This window comes from Grampus griseus, assembly GCF_964374135.1.
Source record: "Grampus griseus genome assembly, chromosome: X".
NCBI classification, from domain to species: domain Eukaryota; kingdom Metazoa; phylum Chordata; class Mammalia; order Artiodactyla; family Delphinidae; genus Grampus; species Grampus griseus.
Genome location: NC_138999.1, coordinates 47,415,649 through 47,439,699, shown reverse-complemented (window position 1 = coordinate 47,439,699; position 24,051 = coordinate 47,415,649). Strand labels below are relative to the sequence as shown.

Sequence of the window (24,051 nt, the reverse complement as noted above, 5' to 3'; positions counted from 1 at the left end):
AACAAAAATAAACAAGTGGGACCTAATTAAACTTGAAAGCTTCTGCACAGCAAAGGATACCATAAACAAGACAAAAGAACAACCCTCATAATGGGAGAAAATATTTGCAAATGAAGCAACTGACAAAGGATTAATCTACAAAATATACAAACAGCTCATGAAGCTCAATATCAAAAATCAAACAACCCAATCAAAAAAATGGGCAGAAGACCGAAATAGACATTTCTCCAAAGAGGACATACAGATGGGAAACAAACACATGAAAAGATGCTCAGCGTCAGTAATTATTAGAGAAATGCAAATCAAAACTACAATGGAGTATCACCTCACACCGGTCAGAATGACCATCATCAAAAATTCTACAAACAATAAATGCTGGAGAGGTTGTGGAGAAAAGGGAACCCTCTTGCACTATTGGTGGTAATGGATTGGGATAGAGGTTCCTTAAAAAACTAAAAATAGAGTTACCATATGATCCAGCAATCCCACTCCTGTGCATATATTTGGGGAAACCTCTAATTCAAAAAGATACATGCACCCCAATGTTCATAGCAGCACTATTTACAGTAGCGAGGATATGGAATCAACCTAAATGTCCATCAACAGAGGAATGGGTAAAGAAGATGTGGTACATATATATACATATACGATGGAATATTACTCAGCCATAAAAAGGAACGAAATTGGGTTATTTGTAGAGATGTGCATGGAACTAGAGACTGTCATACAGAGTGAAGTAAGTCAGAAAGAGAAAAACAAATATTGTATATTAATGCATATATGCGGAATCTAGAAAAATGGTACAGATGATCTTATTTGTAAAGCAGAAATAGAGACACAGATGTAGAGAACAAACATATGGATACCAAGGGGAACAGGGGGTGGGATGAATTGGGAGATTGGGATTGACATATATACACTTTTGATACTATGTATAAAATAGATAACTAATGAGAACCTACTGTATAGCACAGGGAACTCTACTCAATGCACAGTAGTGACCTAAATGGGAAGGAAATCCAGAAAACAGGGGATATATGTATATGTATAGCTTATTCACTTTGCTATATAGTAGAAACTAACACAACATTGTAAAGCAAGTAACTCCAATAAATTTTTTTAAAAAAGAAGCGATAATGGGGCTTCCCTTGTGGTGCAGTGGTTGAGAGTCCGCCTGCCGATGCAGGGGACACAGGTTCGTGCCCCGGTCCAGGAAGATCCCACATGCCGAAGAGTGGCTAGGCCCGTGAGCCATGGCCGCTGAGCCTGCATGTCCGGAGCCTGTGCTCCACAACAGGAGAGGCCACTACAGTGAGAGGTCTGTGTACAGCAAAAAAAAAAAAAAAAAAAAAAAAGACGTAATGTAATATTTCATTCAGATGTCTATTCTGTGAAACAGGACATGAGTTCTGGGGTGTCAGAGATGAAACAGATCTGCATGATGGGGCCCCAAGGAGCTCACAATCTAGCATGTAGGAAAGAGAGTAAACAGTAAACCAGTAAACAGAGAGCTCTTACCCAGTTTATTAAGTGCTCTGACAGAGCCATGCAAAAGAGCAAGGAGGAAGGAAAGACTAACTAAGCTTGGGGTGATTTCAGATGGCTTCTTGGAAAAAGCAGAATTTGTACCAATCTTTATAGGAAGGCAGGCCTTTTATTGGTAGGCATGGGGTGTGGGAGAGGGGAACAAAAACATTCCAGGTAGAGGAAGAGTTTGAGCAAAGGTATGGCATTGGCAGGAGGCAGAACATGAGACATCCACTGTGACTGAGGCCTGTGAGGCTGTCAGAGACTGACTGTGGAGGGCCTTGAATGATAGGCTAAGGAGCTTGGATTTAAACCTGCAGGCCAAGGGAACCCTTGGTGGCTGTAGATATGGTCATCTTGGCATTTGAAACATGACTCTGAGGGCCTCTGTGCAAGTAGAACAGATGGGAAGCAGGTGCATTAGATCAGAGACCCATCTGACACTGTCCCATGTGCCCCTATGCTCAGCAGAGGCTCCTCAGAGCCTGCAGTCCTACAAGAACTACTCCTTCTTCCCTTCTCTTCTTCCAATGTTCTACTCCTCCCACAGGACATACCCAGCTCAAATACACCCTATCTGGAAGCTTTCACTGCCTTCCAGTAGGCGATTTCCTCTGTGAGGCCCGTCAGTATCCTGCTCTGGGATTCTTCAGTGACATGTTGTATTCTTATGCATCCCAGCCAGATGGAGAAATCTTCAAGGACAGGTTGTGAATCTCATCCAGTTTTGCATCTCCAGTGCATAGTATGGGTTTTGGCACATGGAAAACCACTGGGGAACTCTTCACCAGTGAATTAGAGAAAGAGAAAGTACATGAAGAGAAAGAAGAAATGGGAGAAGGGGGGGAGAATACTTGAAGAGAGGGAGGGAAGGGGGAAGAGAGATAGGGTGTTGGTATGGTCAAGGGAAATAAGAGGAAGAGTGTGGAGGAGAGCACAGGGCCAATGTGGGTTCTTTCTTCTTCCCATCAGTAGCACCAAGTATCAGACCTGCCACAGTGAGTGTCAGGCTTTGGAATCAACCAGATGTGGGTTCATATTCTGGTTCCATCACTTAGTGACCATGTGCCTTTAGACAAAACACGTCACCTCTTGGGCATTAATTTCATCAACTGTGGAATGGTGATAATACTAGTTCTTCCTACATGGGCGTTTTAGAACTTAAGAATAGAGTCTGTCATACAGAGTGAAGTAAGTCAGAAAAACAAATACCATATGCTAACACATATATATGGAACCTAAAAAACAAACAAAAGGTTCTGAAGAACCTAGGGGCAGGACAGGAATAAAGATGCAGACATAAAGAATGGACTTGAGGACATGGGGAGGGGCAAGGGGAAGCTGGGACGAAGTGAGAGAGTGGCATGGACATATATACACTACCAAATGTAAAATAGATAGCTAGTGGGAAGCAGCTGCATAGCACAGGGAGATCAGCTCTGTGCTTTGTGACCACCTAGAGGGGTGGGATAGGGAGGGTGGGAAGGAGATGAAAGAGGGAGGGGATATATGTATACTTATAGCTGATTCACTTTGTTATACAGCAGAAACTAACACAAAAGTGTAAAGCAATTATACTCCAATAAAGTTAAAAAAAATAGATGTGAGTTCTTTGAGGGCAGGGATCCAACATCCAACAAGGGCCGTGGCACAACTGTGTGCTCAACAAATAATTAGTGACTGAGGGAGTAAGTGATTGCCCTAGAAGAACTGTTTTCCACACTGGGGAGCAGTGCTCCATTCCACAAGAGACAGAGGCTAAGCACTTGTGTACCAGTGTACCAATAAAGGAGAAACACAGTCCCAGTAAAAATTTTCAGCTAAGTTGATATACATTAAAAGCATCCATATAGTGATCAGGGGATAAATAAAAACTTTTGGTAGACTTTCTTATATTTACTGATTTTATTCTGAATTACATATGATGCAGGGGATACCCTAACTTTTAGCGTTTAGAGACTCTAAATGTCTTAATTTGGTCCTACTTAAGCAATAGAAATTAACATGATCTAGTCCCCTACCGCAGAGCAGCTCCTGGGGAGAGAGACCCAGACACACAACACACTACAACAACACACTATGTAACTGAGGTTGGCATAGAGGGGTCTGTAGGAAGCATTGGTGTGGGAGCCCAGAGAAACACAGTCCTCCTAGGGGCAACAGAGGAATCAAATAGGAATGGGGATACAGTGTGGGGGATAGAGAAATCAAATGGAGAATAGAAAAGAATGATTGCTGAATAAGAGGTAGTAAGCAGAAAAGAGGTCACATTGGGGAGAAAGGAAATCTGGAAGTAGGGAGTGAGGGAGGAGACTGACAGGCAGGGAAGGAGACCCCTCTGGAGGCGGAAAGAGGCAGGATCACTTCCGGCTGGGGAGGGGGAGCAAATAGGCTCAGACCTAAGGAGAGGCTTGGAGAGAGCGGATGCCTTCTGGACGGGAGAGGTGAGCTAAAGTGCCCTGCTTTACTGAAGACCTTGTGGGGGACTCCAGGCTAGGGTTTGACGTGCTTGACTCCACACATCCCTAGGGTTTGAAGGAAACCTGCTAGAGGTTCAGGAGCTAACCGCATAGAAGTGGTCGGATAGAGGTGTCTGGACTCGGTTTGCAAGGGAGAAAGGAGAGGGCAGAATCCCCTTTGGGCAACGGAAAGAGAGATCTGGACTCAGTTCGGGCTGCAGGAAGGAGGGATGCTGACCCGGTTGGGACTGCAGAAAAGAGAGATGGAGAAATAGTTCCGGCCATAGAAAGAATGGAACACGATCCAATCAGGTAGGGAGATAGGCGATGGGAGGCTTCGTTTAAACTGGAGAGAGGTCACAGGACCTGGTTTGGGCCACAGAAAGTAGAGACTGGGAGCTAGGAAAAGTAAGAGGCAGAATCCTTATTATACATCTGAAATGACCTGGCTCAGAGGGGAGAAAAGAGGGGCTAGGAGCCGGTTGATACCGGTTTGAAAAGAAAGGGACAGAACCTGGTAGCGTTTGGGAAGGATTACACAAAAGCCGAATACCATAGGATTTGTGGGTGGGGTAACCATGTTGCAGTAAGGGCGGGATGGTCACTTGCAGACGTGGAAGTAGGGGTGCGGTGTTGCGGAAGGGGCAGTGCAGGCACTTACTGCAGAGCATAGGGAGGGGGCATATAAAGAGAAGAGGAGGTGCGGAGGAGTACAGCAGAGCGGAGGGAGGAGGCATTACAGAAAGGGGCAGTGCGCTGCGTGGCTATACTGCAGAGGAGAGGTGTATGGTGTTGGGGAAGGGGCGGAACGAAGAGGTGCTGCAGAGCGGAGGGAGAGGGACCGGTGTTGGGGGAAGGGTTGGAATGAGACGAGATGCAGTTAGAAAGAGTGGGTCAGGAGTGGCGTCAAGATGTTCTGCTGCTCTGAGGGCAGAGGGCTTATGTGGGATTGAGGTGGTCAGGCTGTCCAGTCCACCAAAGCACATGCGCGCTGAGCGCCTGCGGTTGCCCTCACGCCTCTGGTTGATGTGCATGCGCACTACCGAGTTGCGGTAAGGGTGTTTGTAGGGTAAAGGGGCGGGATCGAGAGCAGGCTTGCGGTTTCTTGGAGGCAAAAGGAGTTAGGATTTGGAAGCCAGATGGTCTGGGTTTCTAGGTATGAGAACCCAGTAGTTGAAGGGTTTGGGGCCCAAGGTTTGATCAGAACCCCCTCCTTCAGGATTGGCAGGAGACCTGATGAATGTCCACCTCCCTCTTATTCTTTCCTGACTCAGGCCCCTTCTCGGCTTTCCAGAAAAATGGATAGGAGAAATGACTCCGATTATAAGATGACCCCGTTCCAGGTGAGGCCCCTCTGCATTCTTGGCAGGCCATCTGCCCTATTCTGAGTTCATTTAAGGCTGTTGAGCCCCTACCACTCTGTAGTTGCATAATTTCCTGCCTAACCTGTTTCAGTCCTCCCCTGAATGGTGGAGGAGGAGGTGAAGAAAACCTGCCTATTTCTTGCTCCCTTCCTCTTCCTTCACCCTCCCCTTCAATCAGTCACCATTCAGACGAGGGGGAGGTTTTGTAGAAAGGGTGGATTGTAGGGAGGCCAGATGGCTCAGCACGTTATAATCTTAAGTGTGTAGGGCCCTCTGGGAGCCTGGGCTTCACTTCCCTCCAGATGTACAGCCTGAGACAACAGAAGAAGATAGTGTCTTGCTGATGCATACCCTCTTGTCATCAACCAAGGACCTACTAGCTATGGACCCACCAGTTGCCAACCGGCCTAAGAAAAGCAAGACCAAGAAGGCCCCTATTAAGGCTATCACTAAGACAGTACGCACTGCCCCTCCAGTTCCATCTGCCAATGTGATTACCACCAACAAGCCTAAAATAACTTTTCTGGCTTTAAACCTGCCAATCATCCCCCAGATCAACCAGGCTTCAGCTACCACTGAGGTAGCCAATACTCAGGCTTCTTCATTCACTGCTCAGCCTAAGAAAGCCAACAAGACAAAGAGAGTTACTGCTAAGGCAGCCCGAGGCTCCCAATTTCCAACTGGCAGTGAGAGTGTTACTACACAGATCAAGTTACCCTTGTAGGCCCTAAATGTGCCAGTCATCCCACAGACTATCCAGGCTCCGATTGCCACTGAGTCAGCCAATTCTCAAGCCTTGTTAGCCTCCATCAAGCCTAAGAAAGCTCCCAAGGCTAAGAAGGCTAACAATAAGGCCATAACTAGTGCCACTGAGATCTCACTGACTCCATCCACCACCTACTCAGCTACCATCCAAGGCCAAATTACCTCCATCCGAACTAAGAAAACCTCCAAAGCCAAGAAAGCAACTGTTAAGGACACAAATACTGACACTGAACTCCTAGAGACCCCAGATGCCACTGAGACAGCTAGGCAGATTGAGGCCTCAGCAGCAGCTATCTGGCCCAAAAAATCCAAAGTCAAGAAGGCTGCCTATAAGGGCCCAAATTCTGCCTGTGAGATCACTGAGGCCCCACCTGCCGGTCAAATGGTCACAAAACAAGCCCTAGCAGCCACCCTCCGGGTCAAGAGAAGGTACAGGGCTCAGAAGGTTGCCACTAAAGCCCAGACAACTGAAAGCCAGACTCAAATTGACAAAGGGGCCCAGGCCAAGATGACTACCCCTCAGATCAATATAAGTGCCCTTGAGACTCAGGTTGTTGCTGCTGTCCAGGCCCTGGCAGATGACTACCTGGCTCAGTTGAGTCTGGAGCCAACAACCAGGACCCGGGGCAAGAGGAACCGAAAGGTGAGATCTCTGACATCACCATCCTTAACTCTGTACTCCTTTTCCATTCCTATCTGCCTGGTTTGTTCACTTGTTCTTTTAAGTTTACTGAGCCAGTCCCTGCATTCACATAGGCTGTGAGAGATGCTGAGAGGAATGTGATATAGTTCCTGCTGCTTTGCAGTTCAAAAATTGGTGGGGAAATAAGGCATCCATACACTTAGCTACAAACTGGATATAATTCAACTTGTATTTATCAATACATAGTAGTTAGCATGGACCAGGCTTTGTGTTGGGTATAGTCACACAGGTTATGCTTTTATGTTTTAAAGTAACTCTTACCAGCTAGGTCCCAGTGTTACAGATAAGAAAACCAAGTCCCAGAGAGGTGAAGTGACTTGTTGAAGGGGTACAGCTAGTAGAGCCAGTGGTGGCCAAAAGAAGAGGAAGAACCAGACCCTGCCCTTGGGTTGCTCCTGTCTTGGCAGGGAAATGAAACTCCTGACCGGAAGACAGTGAAAGACAAATCTAGAACTCAGTGTGGCTAATGGTAAGGTCAGGACCCCTACAGGGAGGGTTTAGGGGACTTTCAGGAATAGGCAGGGTGAGGAGACAGAGCCATCTCTTTCACCTGGTGATTTTGGACCTTTCTGCTTTCTGATGATGCAGTCCAAGCATCTGAACGGGGATGAGAGAGGTGGTGGTAATTATAGGTGGATTCCATGGGGCCGGAGGCCTCCGCTATCCTGAGATGTGGCCATTTTGCAAGAAAGGGTAAGAATCCAATGCTGCCCAGTCTCTTCTCTTCTTCACCTGCCCTCTTCTCTGTCATTCTTCCAAGTTTTATGAAAACATATTGAGATCTCCCCATGTATTCCTCTTCTCCCAGGCAAATAAGTTTATGAAATACCTGTTGGTTAAGGACCAGACAAAGATCCCCATCAAGCGCTCAGGTAGAGTCATCCCAACCCTCCTCCCTGAGCTCTCCTTTCTACTCCCCTCTCCTCCCTGCCCTGGGGGTAACCATTTAGTTTTATGGCCTCTTCATTCTCTCATCTATCCTCCCCTGCCCTTTTCACACTCTGTCATGGCTGGCATCTCCCATTAACACAGTTCAGGACTCAGACTACACTAACCCCATAGGGCTGGCAAAAGGGCTGCAGCTCTGTGGCCCCTTCTCAGCCCAGCTGCTCCCACCTCTCCCTTCCTGCAGACATGCTGAAGGATGTCATCTAAGAATATGATGAATATTTCCCAGAGATCATTGAACGAGCAAGCTATGCTCTGGAGAAGGTGAAGGGACATCCTCTGTGGGATGGGCACAATGGGGAAGTCTTGAATGGAACAAAGGTGTACATGTCCCTTTGCGGGGGACCACAGAGACTCCCTAATCCAGCCCCATCACTGTGCAAATGAGCAGATGATGGCCTAGGGAGGGACGTAGACTAGCCTCGGGTCACACAGCAAGTACAGCTAGGACCCAAGCCACCCAGCTTAGTCCTGGCTTCTGTCTACTGCTGGACATGTCCTGTAGTGTATTTCAGTTGCTCACCTCTCCCTTCCATCCCCCATTATCTGTCTCCCTAGAGTCCCATTAAGTATAAAGACTATTTTGATAACAATAGTACATTTGTTACCTGTTTGCTGTGTTAGTTAAGTGCTTTACATGAATTATTTCACTGCCTAGGCTGAATTTTGTGACCTCACAGGCTATTCTTTTACTTGGCAGATGTTTCGAGTCAATCTGAAGGAAATTGATAAACAAAGTAGCTTGTATATTCTCATCAGCATTCAGGAATCCTCTGCAGGCATCCTGGGAACGTAAGCTGGGAAAGGGCTAGGATGGGAGGGAGGCTTCTGCTTTTGTCCATGGTACTACTCCATCCCTGTCCTCTCCCCACATCCCCTAGGAAGTCAGGAAAGACAGAGCCTAAAAACCCCTTTTCCATATCCCACACGTAGTTGGAGCCCTACACATGATAGTGGTGCCTGTTTATGATTGAATGGAGGTTGTAGAAGCCTGGGACAGGTCATTCCTACTGTCAAGTTTTCTGTATCTCCAGAAGCTTTCTTGTTGTTGCTTGTCTCTTCCTATTGACCTTGGTAGAGTGGTTCCCAAGGGAGGGCTTCCTGGTATGGGTGAATCATGAGGGTTGAAGGGCAGGAGCATCAGTGGGGCCATGCCTAGAATTCTTTTGGAGCTGAGGGGTCTGGAAGAGAAAGAAGGGACTCATATTGGCTGGGTGTCTGGGTTGTAGTGGGTTGACAAATACAAGTACAATTCTATCCTCTCAGCAACCTGGGGAGAGGAAAATGTGATTTTTCCCATTTTATGAATAAGGGAGTCTAAGTGCCTTGCCCAGGGTCACATAGAGCTTGAAGCATAGACTGGGCAGAATTCTCTCATATCTGAAGAATCTGGGAGAAGCTAACCTAGTAGGCTGGCTGGTGTGTATTTTTTTGCAGATGGCTGCTGGATGTAAACCTTCTCTCTGTCCCATTATTTCCCTAGGACCAAGGACACACCCAAAATAGATCTTCTCATGGTGATTTCTGAGTGTCATTTTTATGAATGGCAACAAGGCCAATGAGGGTGAGTTGCTGGGCTGGCAGCCGAATGGGGGGTCATGGTCGGAATTCCACATGTTCATTTTCTATCCCTGTTTCCTTTTGCCTCCCCTTGCAGCTGTCATCTGGGAGTTGCTGCCCAAGTTGGGGCTGCACCCTGGGTATGATTGGGCTCTGTCAGCAGTTGCTTTCCATGTTGTCCTTTGGCAAGAGAGGATGGTCCCAGGATTGCATCAGCCTGGTGGTCTGGTGGAGGGGGCGGGGTTGCTGGACTGGGTAGAGGGTCCAGGGTTCTGACCTGGGTGGATGGGGAAATGGTCCTGAACTCTCTGCTTCCCCTTTCTCCTATGTTCTTTTTCTGTTCTAAGCTGATATATAAGATAGACCTTCAGGGCATCCCTGATAAAGAACCATCTGGCCTCAACTGCCTGCTTCTAGTGACCATGTGTTCATTACTTTCCTGAGTTCATTGAGATGGCCTTATGTACTAGAGAGGTCTCTTCCATGTTGGGAAATGCCTCTGCCCCCATGTGGGAAGTTCTGATCTTGGTTCATGGGTTATTTTTCCCATTGTTAGGGTAAGGCACTCGCTCTTTGGGGAAGTGAGGAAGCTCATCACAGATGAGTTTGTGAAGCAGAAGTAAGTGGTGTTTGGGGGCTTTGTCAGGCCATGAAGTGTTCTGAGTGTGCCGATCTGGTCCAGAAAGTGCTCGATTGCCCTTTTCTTACACTACCTTTAGAGGTATGGGCATCCTGTTCCCTAGAACTGAGTCCATGGTGGACCATACCAGGGCTGGGCCAGACCAAACACAAGGCCCTTGCTGTGGGGTGTGCTCAGAGCAGAATGCCCAAAGAATGGCTCCTCTGTTTACAACACACCCAATAGAAACTTGGGTTTACTCCTCACAGGTGGCAGGATACTTTGGCCTCCCTGTGACACCATGCCCTATACATGCGTCCCCTGCCACACCAAGTGACTACTTTGCACAGGGCCAATGGGAAATGGCTCAGTATTGGAGGTCAAGACCATGAACTGTGTTTTGGAGTGAGTCTAGGGAAGGAGGGCCTTGGAAATCCTTCTCTAGGAGCTGAGTTTAGTTTTTCTTTGGAGGAGGTTGCCACCTGGTCCCAAGTGGTTAGACAACAGGTTTGCTTGGTTAGAAGCAAGTTTCATTTCCTTTCTTCAAGGTACCTGGAATACAAGAGGGTCCCCAACAGCAGACCACCTGAATATGAGTTCTTCTGGGGCTTGTGCTCCTACCATGAGACTAGCAAGATGAAAGTTCTCAAGTTTGCATGCAAGATAATAGGAGAGCTGCCCTGACTTGGCATATTAAGGGTACAGGATGTCTCTGGCTGGGGTAGGCAGTGTACAGGGATGGGCAGGTATAGGGCAGTCTGCAGTTCATATATAAGCACATGGAACTTCATTTATGTCCCAGAATGCTGCTTGACATAAAGTTTACATTGTTTCATTCATGTTCATACTTTGTATTAGTCTCCTCAACTGCCATAACAAAATACTATAGACTGGGTGGCTTAAACAACAGAAAATTATTTTATCATAGTCCTGAAGGCTGGAAGTCCTAGATCAAGGTCCAGCAGTGTTAGTTTCTAGTGAAGCCTCTCCTCCTGGCTTGCAGATGAATACCTTTTTGCTGTGTTCATGGTGGTGAGAGAGAGTCTCTTCTTATAAGGACACTAATCCTATTGGATCAAGGACCCACCATTATGACCTCATTAAACTTTACTTCCATAAAGGCCTACCTCCAAATATAGTCACATTCGAGGTTGGTACTTCAAAATATGAATTTTGGGGGGACACAAACATTCAATCCACAACATACTCTCTTATCATTTCCCATATTACAGATGAAGACACTTAGGCTCAGTGAGATTAAGTAGCTTGTCCAAGGTCACACAGCACCTAAGTTATCGAACTGAAATTGGATCTCAGGACTGACCCATGATAGAGTCCCAACAACTAAGACTTTTTTTTTAAATGCTACTATTAGTTTTATACAAAGCCCATGGTAGGTATTTAATACATAATTACAAATGTTATTTTTCTTATAATGATTGTAATTCTCATTTTAGGTGCAGAAGAAAGACCCCAAGGACTGGGCCGTGCAGTACCGGGAGGCAGTGGAGATGGAAGTCCAAGCTGCAGCTGTGGCTGTAGCTGAGGCTGAGGCCAGGGCTGAGGCAAGAGCCCAAATGGGGATTGGAGAGGAAGCTGTGGCTGGGCCCTGGAATTGGGATGACATGGATATCAACTGCCTAACAAGAGAAGAGTTAGGTAATGATGCTCAGGCCTGGGGCAGATTTTCACTTGAAATTGAGGCCAGAGCCCAAGAAAATGCAAATGCCAGCACCAACGTTGACTTCAGCAGAGGATCTAGCACCAGGGCTAGCTATAGCGATGGTGCTAGTACTAGCTTCAGTGGTGTCCCCAGCCCCAGTAATGTCTTTGGTGACAGGGCTGGCATTAGCTTTGGTGGCACATGCAGCACCAGTGCCAGCTTCAGCAGTGTAGCCAGCATTAGCTTTGGTGGCACCTTGCACCAGTACCAACTTCAGTGGTGGGGTCAGCTCTAGTTTCAGTGGCCCACTCAACACCAGTACAAGTTTCAGTGGTGGAGCCAGCTCTGGTTTTGGAGGCATACTCAGTACCCCTGCTGGCTTCAGTGATGCACTCAGTATGAGCACCAGCTTTGGCAGTACACTCGGCACCAGTGCAGTCTTTAGTGGTGCACTTAGCACCAGCACTGGCTTTGGTGGCACACTCAGCACTAGTGTCTACTTTGGTGGCTCTCCCAGTTCCAGTGCCAGATTTGGTGGCAAACTCAGTACCAGTATCTGCTTTGGTGGCTTTCCTAGCACCAGCACTGGTTTTGATGGTGTACTCAGTACCAGTGCTGGTTTAGCTGGTGTACCAGCTCTTTCAGCAATAGCACTGACTTTGGTGGTACACCAAGCACCAGCTTCTGCTTTGGTGATTCTCCCAGCACTGGTGCCAGCTTTGGTGGTACACTCAGCACCAGTCTTGGCTTAGGTGGTGCACTCAACACCAGTGCTGGTTTTAGCAGTGCTGTCAGCATTAGCATTGCCTTCAACAGTGCACCCAGTGCCAACTCTGGCTTTGGCAGTGTGTTCAGCACCAGTACTGACTTCAGTGGGGCACCTAACACCACTACTGACTTTGGCAGTGCTCCCAGTACGAGCATTAGCTTTGGTGGAGCCCCCAGCACCAGATTCTGCTTTGGCAGTGTGTCTAACACCAACCTATGTTTTGGTGGCCCTCCTAGTACAAGCACCTGCTTTAGTGGTCCTACCAGTGCCAGTTTTGGTGATGGACTCAGCACCAGTGCTGGTTTCAGCTTTTGTGATGGGTTAAGCACCAGCACTGGATTTGGTGGTGGACTGAGCACCAACTCTGGCTTTGGTGGTGGACTGATCTCCAGTGATATCTTTGGTGGTGGGCTGGGCACCAATGCTGGTTTTGGCAGCACACTTGGCACCAGTGCTGACTTTAGTAGTGGCCTCAGCATCAGTGATGGCTTTGGCGGTGGGCCTAATACCAGCTTCGATGGAAGACTGAGCACCATCATTGGCTTTGGCAGTGGTTCCAACACCAGCACTGGCTTTATTGGTAGACCCACTTCCATTGTTGGCTTTGGCAGTGGACTGAGCACCGATGCTGACTTCAACGGTGGACCAAGCAGTAGTGCTGGCTATGGCAGTGGACCGAGCAATGCTGCTGGCTTTAGTGGTGGAGCCACCAGCCTTGGTGCCTGTAGCTTCTCCTATGGCTAGTGAGGTTTCAGGTAATTACAACATTTCCACAGCCAAGGCCGATGGGGATGGGTATAAGAGCTGGGAGATGTTATAAGAAACCCCAAGGTGGGAGGGCAGGGTGGGGAGATGAGCACAATGAAGGAAGTATGAGAAAATAGTATATTTGGTGCTAAAATGTGTTTCTGTTTGGTGTTTTGTTTTCAGATTTATATCGCATGTTTACAGATACCGCTAATGAATTGCAGCAGTCCTTCCCATGGAGCCAAGGTACATCCTTGGAATCTTTGTCCACGTAGCAATCTAAGCAGATATTACCAATCAGCTGAGGGTGACATACTATGAAAAAATCTGTTTGCCAATCCTGCTTTGTTGTTTGCTTTCTGTGTCTTGTCATATTTGATATGAGTTACATTAAATTTGAAAAATGAATTGCGGTTTGTTCTGTCTTTTAATGTGCCTAAGTTGTTGTGAGTGACATTTTGGGTTCATATAAGAGCTAGAGATAAGCATAGCTCTTTGGGGAAGGTGGGCTCCAGCTTTAGGCTAAAAGGCAAGTATGACTTCAGTGGGGTAGAGATGTGGGGAAAGCATAGCAGGCAAGGGGATAATACCTTAAGTCAAGATCTAGAAGGAGAAAGCCTGGAACAGAAGGCAAAGGGAGAGGGTTCTGGAGAGTAAGTATAGATTCATTTTGAGATATTTGTGTAAGAATGGGAGGGATATAGAGGGACGTAACTAAAGGTGGACATGGGAACAAGGGAGGACTTTTTTGGGATAGGAGAGAGACCTGAGCATGTTGCATAGACAGTGGGGGCAAAAGCCAATAGAGAAGGACAGGATATAGATATGGAATAGTCAGGAACTGACTGAATCAACCCATCCTTGGGGAGGTGGGATGGATAGAATACCAGAGAATAGAGGGTGACCCTGACTTTGAACAGGATTTAAGGGTGGCTCTAGAAGGAGATAAATGTAGATTTGCTTCAAGCAGTGATCCCAATAAAAAAAAGTGATGTGGATCATACAATGTTTGTGTCTTGCTGGTGGTTGTGATGGAAGGACAAACAAAGTCAGGGGGTGTATGCATCTGTCTCTTCGCAACTGGGTTGCTGCTATCTGCCCACAGTAGCTGCATGGAGATTGGCTGAAGAAATAGAATGTAGGATGCAAGCTGGCCAGGTATGGAAGAACAGTGAAGAGGAAGAGGACTGGTGGATTGGGAGATAATGGAGGAATCAAAGGACTATACTCTTGATGCAGTACAAGAACAAGTATTGTTCATTCAAGAAATACTACATACATGCCTGCTGTGTGGGAGGCATGCTGCTAGGGATCCTGTGGATGACACAGAGAGTTTTAAGGACCAGGGGGCCAGTGGTCAGATAGTGGGATGCTTGTATTTAAGAAGTCAGACTGTAGAGAAGTCTAGATGATGCCAACCAAGCAGTGAGTGGCTGAAGGGAAGATGCTCACTGAAGTTGAGGGGGCAGGACACTAGGAGACCAGGGTATTGTCTGAATCATTTATATGGACAGTGAAATAACTCAGGATGGCAACAAGAGTTGGAGAAGGAAGGAGAACTGTGGTCTGAGTGCAGATTCTTCTTTGAATGTAGGGATGAAGGTGTCATGTTCCCAGCCATGTTGCCCACGAAGAAACAAGGCCATAAGCACTCACATGAACCTATCTCCACCCTCACATTTGGAGGTACTACTCCAAAGTCCTTCTTTCCAGGTAGTTCTCACCCAGTCCATACCCCAACAGCACCAGAGCCATTTCATAGGGTCAGGATCTTAAGAGGATCTTGTGGGAAAAGCCTCACAATGACCTCCTTTCCCCTTTTGTAGGCAGTAAGAGAAGTCTTTATTGATCAGGAAATAGGAATTAAGAAGGAAAAAGTTTCATCCTGACCTAGACAGCTCCTTAGTTGTAGCTAGAAATCAAGACCTGTTTTGGAGCTGATGAGGGTTTCTTCACTGGAAGCAGGTCTCTTTCAGTGAGGCCAACTCCAGAGTGTTCTCAGTGTAAGAGAAGAGCAACAATAGCAGCTCCTAAACGTGAAAGATAGCGAGGACAGAGGCAGTTTTATGTCTTAGAAAGGGCTCAGTAGTGGGCAGGGACAGTGTCCAGGGCTTCCTCAGGTTCCCGGCTGACGTCCACATTCTGAGAGGAGAGAACCCAGTATTAGCAGGAAGCAGCCAGCAGTGTGGAGCCCCCACCCCTCCCTGCCTCTTGTCCTCACTGCCAGGCTCCCCTATTTCAGCCAAGCCTGGATCCTGACCCTCTTCTCAGGCAAGCCTGGGGGAACCTCAGCCAGAGGCCTTTTAGGCAGGGTTGCTCTAGCTGTGCGTGTCTAGGGTGCCTCAGGTCTGGGCTGTGGTTCCTGCATTTCTGGGTGCTGGTTATTCTACCTGTTGGTGGAAACACCCAAGCTCTGTGGGACTGGGGCTGCCTTTCTGCAGGGGAGGGTGCTTTCACCATGTGCCAGCTTAGGACACAGAGTCCCTCACCTACCTCAGGCTTCTCCCGATGTGTGTTTACAGCCTCCACGTTCAGGTAGATGGACTCCACTTTGCAGCCTCAGAAAAGAACAACCCGTTCATCCATAAGCCACCCGGGTAAGCACAGGTCTTTCCTGAGGTGTCATTCCCTCCTCCACCCGTCACCACCCACACCCCCAGCTCCATGCTGTGTGCAGACTGTGACTGCCCTTTAGGGAGGGGAATTTAGACCACTTGTGTGATGTCAGGGGAAGACACTAGGCCTAAGATACAAGAATGGGGCATCCTCCCAGCTCTTCCCTTAATAGTCTCAGACTTCTCTGAGCCTCCCTTGCCCAGTTGTCAATGGGAATGAGAGATGACAAGAGATGATTTTTGCACCCCTCCCCAGCTCTTGTCTGTGAGACAGAAACCTAATAATAACAATGGAGCTCTGTGGATCCTCCCAGCTGTGTTAGGTGCTAAAGTGGTGGAAGAGTCCTGGTGTCTCTGCCTGGGGCGACCAGTCCCAGGTAAAATTTATTTCCAGAACTATGCGGTTATGGCAACATCAGAGGTGTGGAAGGTCAGAAGGGAGTTCTAGGAAGCCTGAAGAAAGAGGAGGGTGGTATCATTGGGGCCTGGAGTGGGCAGAGGAGGCCCAATGCCTATGGAAGCCCCCTTAGCTCCATCCCTGTGGATTGAACACTAATCCAGGTTCCAGTACACCATCTGCCCTCTTCATACTCCAGAATAGATTTGAGTCTGTCTCTTCATCGCTCATGAACATTCCAGAGCTGACTAATGCCCCCAAAGAGAGTCTCAACTGCCCGGGCTGGTCTTTGAACCCTCTCTTCAAATCTGGCCCCAACATACACTTATTCATCTGGTCCCTTTTGGGGACCCCCTCTTCTACAGCTTTGTGCTGTATGATTGGTGCTCTGGTAGAGACAGAGAAAGCTGGGGCCAGGTCCCAGATTTAGAGGCCACCTCAGTCCTTCCCCATTCTCATCTTGCTATCACAAGCCCTGCCTCTACCAAGACATCCAACTACCCACCCAGGAAATCTCTCTCAGGACTCTTCTGGGAAAATGCTAGGCATTGCAGGCATGCTCATGGTGTCTATGTGCTTTTCCCCAGATGAAGGTAGGGGACTCACCATAAGCCACAGGTGTAAGTTTGAGCACTGTGTGCAGAGGGCACCTGAGATAAGGCAGCTCATCTAGAAAGGAGGAGAGAGCAGCCCTCAGAGACAGGGTGCTGGGGAAGGCACCACCTCCCCAGGCCTCCAGGCTTGCAGCACTCTCCCTTTCCACCCCCTTCCCCATGGTTGTCTTCACCTGGGCCCTTCTCCCCCACAGTCTTCAGAGACAGTGCTGAGAGCAGGGTGGGGAAGGAGGAAGAGAGCAGAGAGGCAGCCTCAGGAGCAGGGAGGAAGGAGGGCCCTGGAGATCGCAGACAGACCCTGGGTCCCCCAGACGCTGAGGATGGTCACCTTGGAGGTGGCCGACCTCCTCACCCACAGGGCAAACATAAGACCAAGGCAGGCCTCCCTCCCGTCCCAACCTCAGCCCTTCCATGGGCTCCCCCACCACAAAGGCCCACAACAGGTCCCAGCAAGTGTTTTCTGAGGTCCTACTATGCGCTGGGGCCGTGGCTGAGGTGTGCGTGCACCTTGGCAGCTCCCGCAGCTTTCTCCCCAGCCCAGGCCTGTGCCCTCTGACTCCTGGGACACTTGTTGATGGACAAGCATTCACCGATTCACTTGTTTCCAGTTACTGAGGATTATGTATAAAGTTGTTCTGAATATTCGCATGCAATTACTCGTATGGCCTTGATGACATTCAGACAGCCCTGATGGGAGGTGATGATCAGGCCCATTCCATGGATGAGGACACTGAGGTTCTGAGAGGGAAGGCACTTGCCCTATGTCCCACAGCCAGGAAGTGGCAGTGCTGGGACTCGAGCCCAGGATGCTTTGAGGCCAAATGTGTGCTCTTCCCACTGCAGTCTGCTTCCACTGCCTTCGAGGGACTCACAGTGTTGTGGGGTGACACCCCCACCTCACTCCTCTCTGCAGACATCCACCCTCCTGACCACCCAGGCAACCTATACGGCTCCCCATCTCCCTTCATTGAGCCAGAACTCCACCCCTCACGGCCTCCCTGCCCCTGAGGTTCACCGTAGGCTTTTAAGGCCTGCCACTGACCACTCAGCCTCCTGACACATAAGATTTGGCAATTTCCTGGGCAACCAGTCTGCTCCTCCTCCTTGCCTTTGTCACCATCATCTTCAGGTGCTGGGCCCAGTGCTTTTGGTGCACTATCTCATTCCATCCTCACTGATACTCTGCGGGAGTTACTGTTCCTCACTGCACACATGACAAAATAGATTCAGAGAAGGGAAGCGACTTGCCTGAGGTCTCTGACCCAGCTCTGCCACTGCCTGCACAAGTGACCTTAGCCCTGTCTTTTCCCTTTCTGGTCCCTAAAGTTCCTATCTCTCATAGCACAGGATTGGACCCAGCTCTGAGGTCTTATGGGTCTGAGTTCTCAGTCACACCATCTCTCTGGGTCTCAGTTTCCTCACGTGAGTGATAGGGGCAAGAGCATGTGCCCAGCCCTGCCTGGCCCAGCTCTTAAGACAGCTGTGAGAAGATGGCATGGCCTGTGCATGAAAGTGGTTAGTAAGTGGGTAAAGCAGTGTGCAAACGGGAGATGCATGTGCTTCCCATGCACCTCACATGTGTCTGAAGTGAGAGGCCTCTGGAATGCACCTGAGATTGGTACCTCTCCTTGAGCCCTGTGATCTTGGGCAATTCCTTCATCCCTCAGAGCTTCCATTTCCTCTTCTGCACAGTTGGGGTTACAAGACCGGCCTCACAGTCTCAAAAATAGTACTGAGCAGTAGAGATGTGGACAGTATCAGAAATCTAGCAGCACCACCCCACCCCCTGTCATCTTTTTTCCATTGAAGAGATTGAGGACCAAGCAGAGGAAATTACTTGTCCAATGTCAAGTTTTCAAGTCCCAGGGGTTCCAATTCTAGATGACTCCATATTACAAGTGCCCTTTGCTTGGAAGCTAGCATCATAGAAAAGATCCAAGTCTGCAGGATATTGTACACTTCAAATATGACTTTGCATTGTCCTCACACTCCCTCCCTCCAGTATCCTGGAGATGTCAGTGCTTCAGCATTCATGTCAGAAATGGACTCTCCCACCTGAAGGTGACACAACAGTCTCTTGCCAGGCCAGCTGCCTTGGTTTGCATTTCAGTATTTGTAGTCAGTGTAGATACTCTGTAAATTAAAATATCTAGATGTTTTTTATAAAAAGAAATTATCATTTAAAAATTTTAAATGAAAACATCAATATCTTGGGGAAATCATCCCTATAGCAAAGACAGAAACCTATAATCAAAATCAAGAGACCACAAGAGGTCCCATTCCACCTGAGAACAGCATGCCTCAGACAAATACTGGCTCATCTTTTTCAGGTTGAGGCAGACTGTTAAGGTTGGCTTTGAAAATGTTATCTCAGAGTAACACTGATATTAATAATAGCAGCTAACACTTATATGGCCCATACTTTGTGTCATGAACTGTTCTAAGCTCTTTATGTTAAATATGTTCATTTATTTAAACTTCATCATTATTCTCCCCATTTTACAGATAAGGAAACTGAGAACAGAGAGGTTAAAGTAATTTGCCAAAAGTATTATGTGACAGAGCAAGAACTTGAACACATGCACCCTTGCTCTAGATCCCGTGCTCTTAACTATTAAGATATAAACCACCAATTTCTGGTGTCAGAGTCTCAACTCACATGCAGCTCCCATGCCAGGAACAGAGAGAACAGTGGTACCTGAGCTCTTGTCCAGGAAGTAGGCCAGGAGGCACCGCATGACAGCCTGGTGGCAGATCACCAATACATTTTCCTGCCGTTCTAGCTCCATTATAACTGGCTCCAGACGCTGGACCAGATCCTCATAGGACTGAAAGGGAGAGAAACACTTGGGTAAGAAGAGGAGATGAGGCACATTTGCCCAGAGGAGAAGAACTCTACACTAGGAATCAGGAAAACTTGGCTGTGGTGCCAGTTCCATTGTTGGTCCAGCAGTATGACCTTAGGCAACTCACTTCCTTCTTAGGGCCTTAGTTTCTCATCTATTAAATGGGGCAACCAATGTAGTAGAGTAAATAACAATAATAAAATTTCCACTAAAATTCCCTAGAAAATCTGGATAAAATAAATGTCTGCACTGCTGATCTTTCAAGAAAATGAAGGAAACGTTATGAATATATGGTTCCAAAATGAAGAAAAACTGAAAAAAAGAGTGATAAATGGATATAGAAGCCACAACTCCCATGAGGGCATTTGCCAATCACAGTATCCAAGAGACTTGAGCTTTTAAAACCTTATAGAAACACGAGACAAGGCCTTAGGTGTGTACGAGATGGGGATTTGGGATTGAGACTCTCACAAAAATCTGAGACCTTCAAAGGACTACATCCTCAGAAAAACTATAAACTAAAAAATATATCCACAGGCAAAGGGAAACAGTAAGAAAATATATCTGTCTCTGCCTGACTCTTGGTGGAAAAAATTAGGAAAAGCCTCCTGTAAGAATGTATAACCACAAGCCTATCCTCAGGTGGATTTGTGGTTGAGAATTATACTACCTATGTGTTTTAGAAAATGCTAAGCTGAGAGTTTAATAAAAAGTGATTTCAAGTCATTAGCTCCCAAGAGTGTCTGGAAGAAGCAAATGGAAATTCTCTCTGGATTCTCTCAACTCAGACTGCATGGGATTCCCATAGATAAATTTTCATCAAACTGAAGCTCACATAACATGCAAGGAAAATAAGCTATCATGAGTAAAAATAAGCAGAAACAACAAGAACCCTAACAACTTAAGATAAAGGATCCACAATATAAAATGAATATGCTTGAGATTTTGAAAGAAATAAAAGATTGAATCAAAAATGTAAGGAAGAAATAAGATGCTATTGAATATATGATCTAGATTTGAAAAAGAACTAAGTAGAATTTCTATAAATGAAAGATATAGTCATTAAAATGGAAAACTCAATGGATAGAGTAAACAGCAGATTAGATACAATTCAAGAAATACTGTTCTGGAAGATAGAGCTGAAGAAATTACTCAGAATGTAGCAAAGAGATTGAAAATAAGAAGAAGTTAGGAGACATAAAGGATAGAGACAGGACTAACACACATCTAATTGCATTTCAAGGAGATAATAGAGAAAATATGAGAGAGGAATATTTAAAGATATAATGTCTGGGAATTTTCTAGAATCGATGAAGAATCCTAGTCCTCAGATTCAGGAAGTCCAATTAACTCCAAGCAAGATAAATGAAAAGAAATTAATATTTAGACATATCAGAGTGGAACTAAAAGCCATAGAGACCCAAAGACCCTAAATGCAGCCAGAGAGAAAAGAAATGACAATTAGAATTTCAGGAGACTTCTTAACCATGTTAGAAGCCAGAAGACAGTGGGGACAATATCTCCAAAGTGCCGAGAGAAAACTGTCATCCTAGAGTTTTATACCTTGCCAAAATACCATCTAGGATTAAGAGCCACCCCTCCTTAAAGACATTTTTAGACAAAAAGAAAGGTGAGTCTACTACCAACAGATCCTCCTAAAGAAACTTCTAAAGGAAGATAGACATTGAACCCAGAAGGAAAACTTCAGCTGTAAGGAGAAAGAATGATCAAGGGAATGATCAAGGGAATTGGATATATGTGGCTAAATCTAAATAAACACTGACTGTATACAATATTATTTTTTAGCGAATAAGAATTATATTTTAATTGGATAAGTGATTTTACCCCTTTTCCACTATATAAAATCCATCTAGGAGAACAGTATGGAGGTTCCTTAAAAACTAAAAATAGAACTATCATATGATCCAGCAATCCTACTCGTAGGCATATATCCAGAGAAAACCATAATTTGAAAAGATATATGCACCTAATGTTCACTGCAGCACGATTTATAATAGTCAAGACATGGAAGCAAGCTAAATGTCCATCAACAGATGAATGGATAAAGAAGATGTGGTATATATATATATATATATATATATATATAATGAACTATTACTCAGCCATAAAAGAGAATGAAATAATGTCACTTGCAGCAACATGGATGCTTCACTTCACTTATCATATTAAGTGAAGTAAGTCAGAGAAAGACAAATATCATACGATATCACATATATGTGGAATCTCATTTTTAAAAAATGATACAAATTAACTTATTTACAAAACAGAAACAGACTTACAGATATCAAAAACAAATTTATGGTTACCAAAGGGGAAAATTGGGGGGGGGTGGAATAAATTAGGAGCTTGGAATTAACAGACACACACTACTATATATAAGATAGATAACCAACAAGGGCCAACTGTATAACACAGGGAACTCTACTCAAAATTATGTGATAACCTTTATGAGAAAAGAATCTGAAAAAGAATGAATATATGTATATGTATAACTGAATCACTTTGCTGTACACCTGAAAGTAACACAACATTGTAAATCAACTATAATCCAACAAAATTTTTAAAAAAGAAAAAAATCCATCTATGTGGGTACAAAGTTTATTAAGTGTTTGGAAGTAGCTCTATTTTGTCTAGCATTTATAATAATTCTACTCTGGTAATATTGATTTAACTTAAAAAATATAATATGTTGGTATTATAGGAACAAATAGTGATATATTCTGATAGATTGTTGTAAATTGAAGTGCTTCAGTAAGCATTAATTCAATCAACATCTACTTAGTAAGTTGTGCTTACAATAATAAATCTATTAATAACAATAATAAGTCATCTGGGGGATAAGACACAAGTTTGAAGTAAAATATAAAACAACAATTAACATGTAAGTTAAGAGAGGGAGTGACCAGAGTTGTAACATTTTTATATTGTTTTAGGGGGTGGGTGGAGATATTGATTTTTAGATTTTGTCAATCACACATATTAAAATGTTAAGAGTAACTCTAAAAGAAAGGAGATTGTATAAGTCAAATATAGATGTAAAAACTCTATCAATTCTAAAGAAGGAAGGAAAAGAGAAAAGATAAACTAAGCCTAGAGAGCTCAAAATAAGAGAATAGAAAGAAGTTCAAATAAATCAGTAATTACAATAAAAGTAAGTGTACCAAATTTACAATTCAAAAGACATACATTTTCAATTTTTATTAAAACCAATAAAAGTCAACTATACGCTGTCTATAAGAAACAAAACAAACATACGCAGAGAAGTTGAAAGTAAATGACTGAAGATTAACTAAGCAAATACTGACCAGAAGAAATCTTATATAGCTATATTAATATCATATAAAATACACTTTTAGGCAGAAAGCATTATTAGGGGGAAAGAGGCTTGCTCACTATGTAATAATAAAATATACAATTCACTAAGGAGATATAATTGCTTTAATTTTGTATGCCTCTAACAACATAACCTCAAAATATATAAAGGAAAATGAGGGCAAAGTCGGACTGACTTAATAATGTCATTTTTGAGGATGAAAATACACATGTGAAAGTGCTTTGTAACACAGGATATCTATTGTTTCTTCTCTGATATCCTGCTTTCTGATAATTGTTCCCTGGAATCTATCAAAAATGGAGTATGACTAACAAATATTCTAACATGTGGAACTGGCTAAATGGAGACTGGGTTGAAAACAACGAGGATTTACCTCACATGGGAATAGGGAACTGATAGTCTGGTTCATGTGGTGGCAAAGAAGTTGGATAAACCATTAGCCATTGTCCCAAGGGACTCCAACCCACAGTCCAGAGGAGGCTGGAGCTTTAGGCAACTTGGCAATAAAATGTCAGGAAATTAGAGTATATTGAACTATTTCAAATACCTTTAGTGTAAGGATATCAAATTCAAAGTTCAGGACAAAGTGAGTCCTCCTGAAAGAAGACAGGAAAATAATCAGGCAAATGTGTAGCTTTTAAAAAAAGGGGAATCTGTTGCCTATAGCTAAGAATGAGAGAGCAAAGGGCCAGATAATCATATGCCTTGCGGGATGGAAGATGCTGCAAAATTTGCTTTACCCTGTTTTTAAAGCTGTCTAGGAAAATATGGAATCCTGGTAGTTGGAATAGAGATACTGGGGAGGAGTCCTAAGAGTCTGGTCACCCCTCCAAACCTTACCTCTCCCTTGGGATAGCGGTAGCGATATTTATCTTGGTCTCGTAGTGCAAATTCTTCAGGGTAGTGCTCTTGGATTTCTTCGTAGGTCATCTCCTCACAGACACCCTGAGAAAAATTATTTGGGGACAAAAGTATTCACAAGTTGAAATCCCCACAACCTTTACCATAGTTCTGAAGCCAATGATTGTGGAACGTTAGCACACAAGCACCTGGGTTTCTGTGAACACAGCTCTAGGTCTGCGTCTGTTGTCTGAATGTAT

The 24,051-nt window shown here is 45.4% G+C and overlaps 4 protein-coding genes across 18 annotated transcripts in view; 3 read left to right on the top strand and 1 right to left on the bottom strand.

The window, feature by feature from the left end:
* The window catches only part of PFKFB1 (6-phosphofructo-2-kinase/fructose-2,6-biphosphatase 1), a 182,598-nt gene that overhangs the window by 81,525 nt on the left and 77,022 nt on the right, over positions 1 to 24,051 (bottom strand). For 2 of the 15 annotated variants that reach the window (XM_082680687.1, XM_082680689.1), the window contains exons 11-12: positions 23,792 to 23,896; positions 19,449 to 19,578 (exon numbers count right to left, since the gene is read on the bottom strand). In XM_082680687.1, the coding sequence (XP_082536813.1) occupies positions 19,449 to 19,578; positions 23,792 to 23,896 (235 nt within the window). The other 13 variants (XR_014298460.1, XM_082680690.1, XM_082680685.1 and 10 more) reach the window with 13 other exon arrangements.
* LOC309839428 (trophinin-like) lies at positions 4,971 to 6,878 on the top strand (the record flags this gene model as incomplete). Its single annotated transcript, XM_082681186.1, is given in 3 exon segments — positions 4,971 to 5,038; positions 5,618 to 6,071; positions 6,075 to 6,878. Coding segments are annotated over 3 exon segments (1,326 nt in total).
* Positions 7,951 to 13,460, top strand: LOC309839125 (trophinin-like). The gene is given in 10 exon segments (XM_082680695.1): positions 7,951 to 7,970; positions 7,974 to 8,030; positions 8,467 to 8,558; positions 9,250 to 9,289; positions 9,291 to 9,330; positions 9,424 to 9,466; positions 9,883 to 9,945; positions 10,494 to 10,608; positions 11,403 to 11,510; positions 13,308 to 13,460. Coding segments are annotated over 10 exon segments (714 nt in total). The 5' UTR covers positions 7,951 to 7,952; the 3' UTR covers positions 13,446 to 13,460.
* On the top strand, positions 11,523 to 13,273 carry LOC309839427 (uncharacterized protein; the record flags this gene model as incomplete). Its single annotated transcript, XM_082681185.1, has 2 exons — positions 11,523 to 11,887; positions 12,233 to 13,273. The coding sequence occupies 2 exons, from the start codon at positions 11,523 to 11,525 to the stop codon at positions 13,119 to 13,121; spliced, it is 1,254 nt and encodes a 417-aa protein (XP_082537311.1). The 3' UTR covers positions 13,122 to 13,273.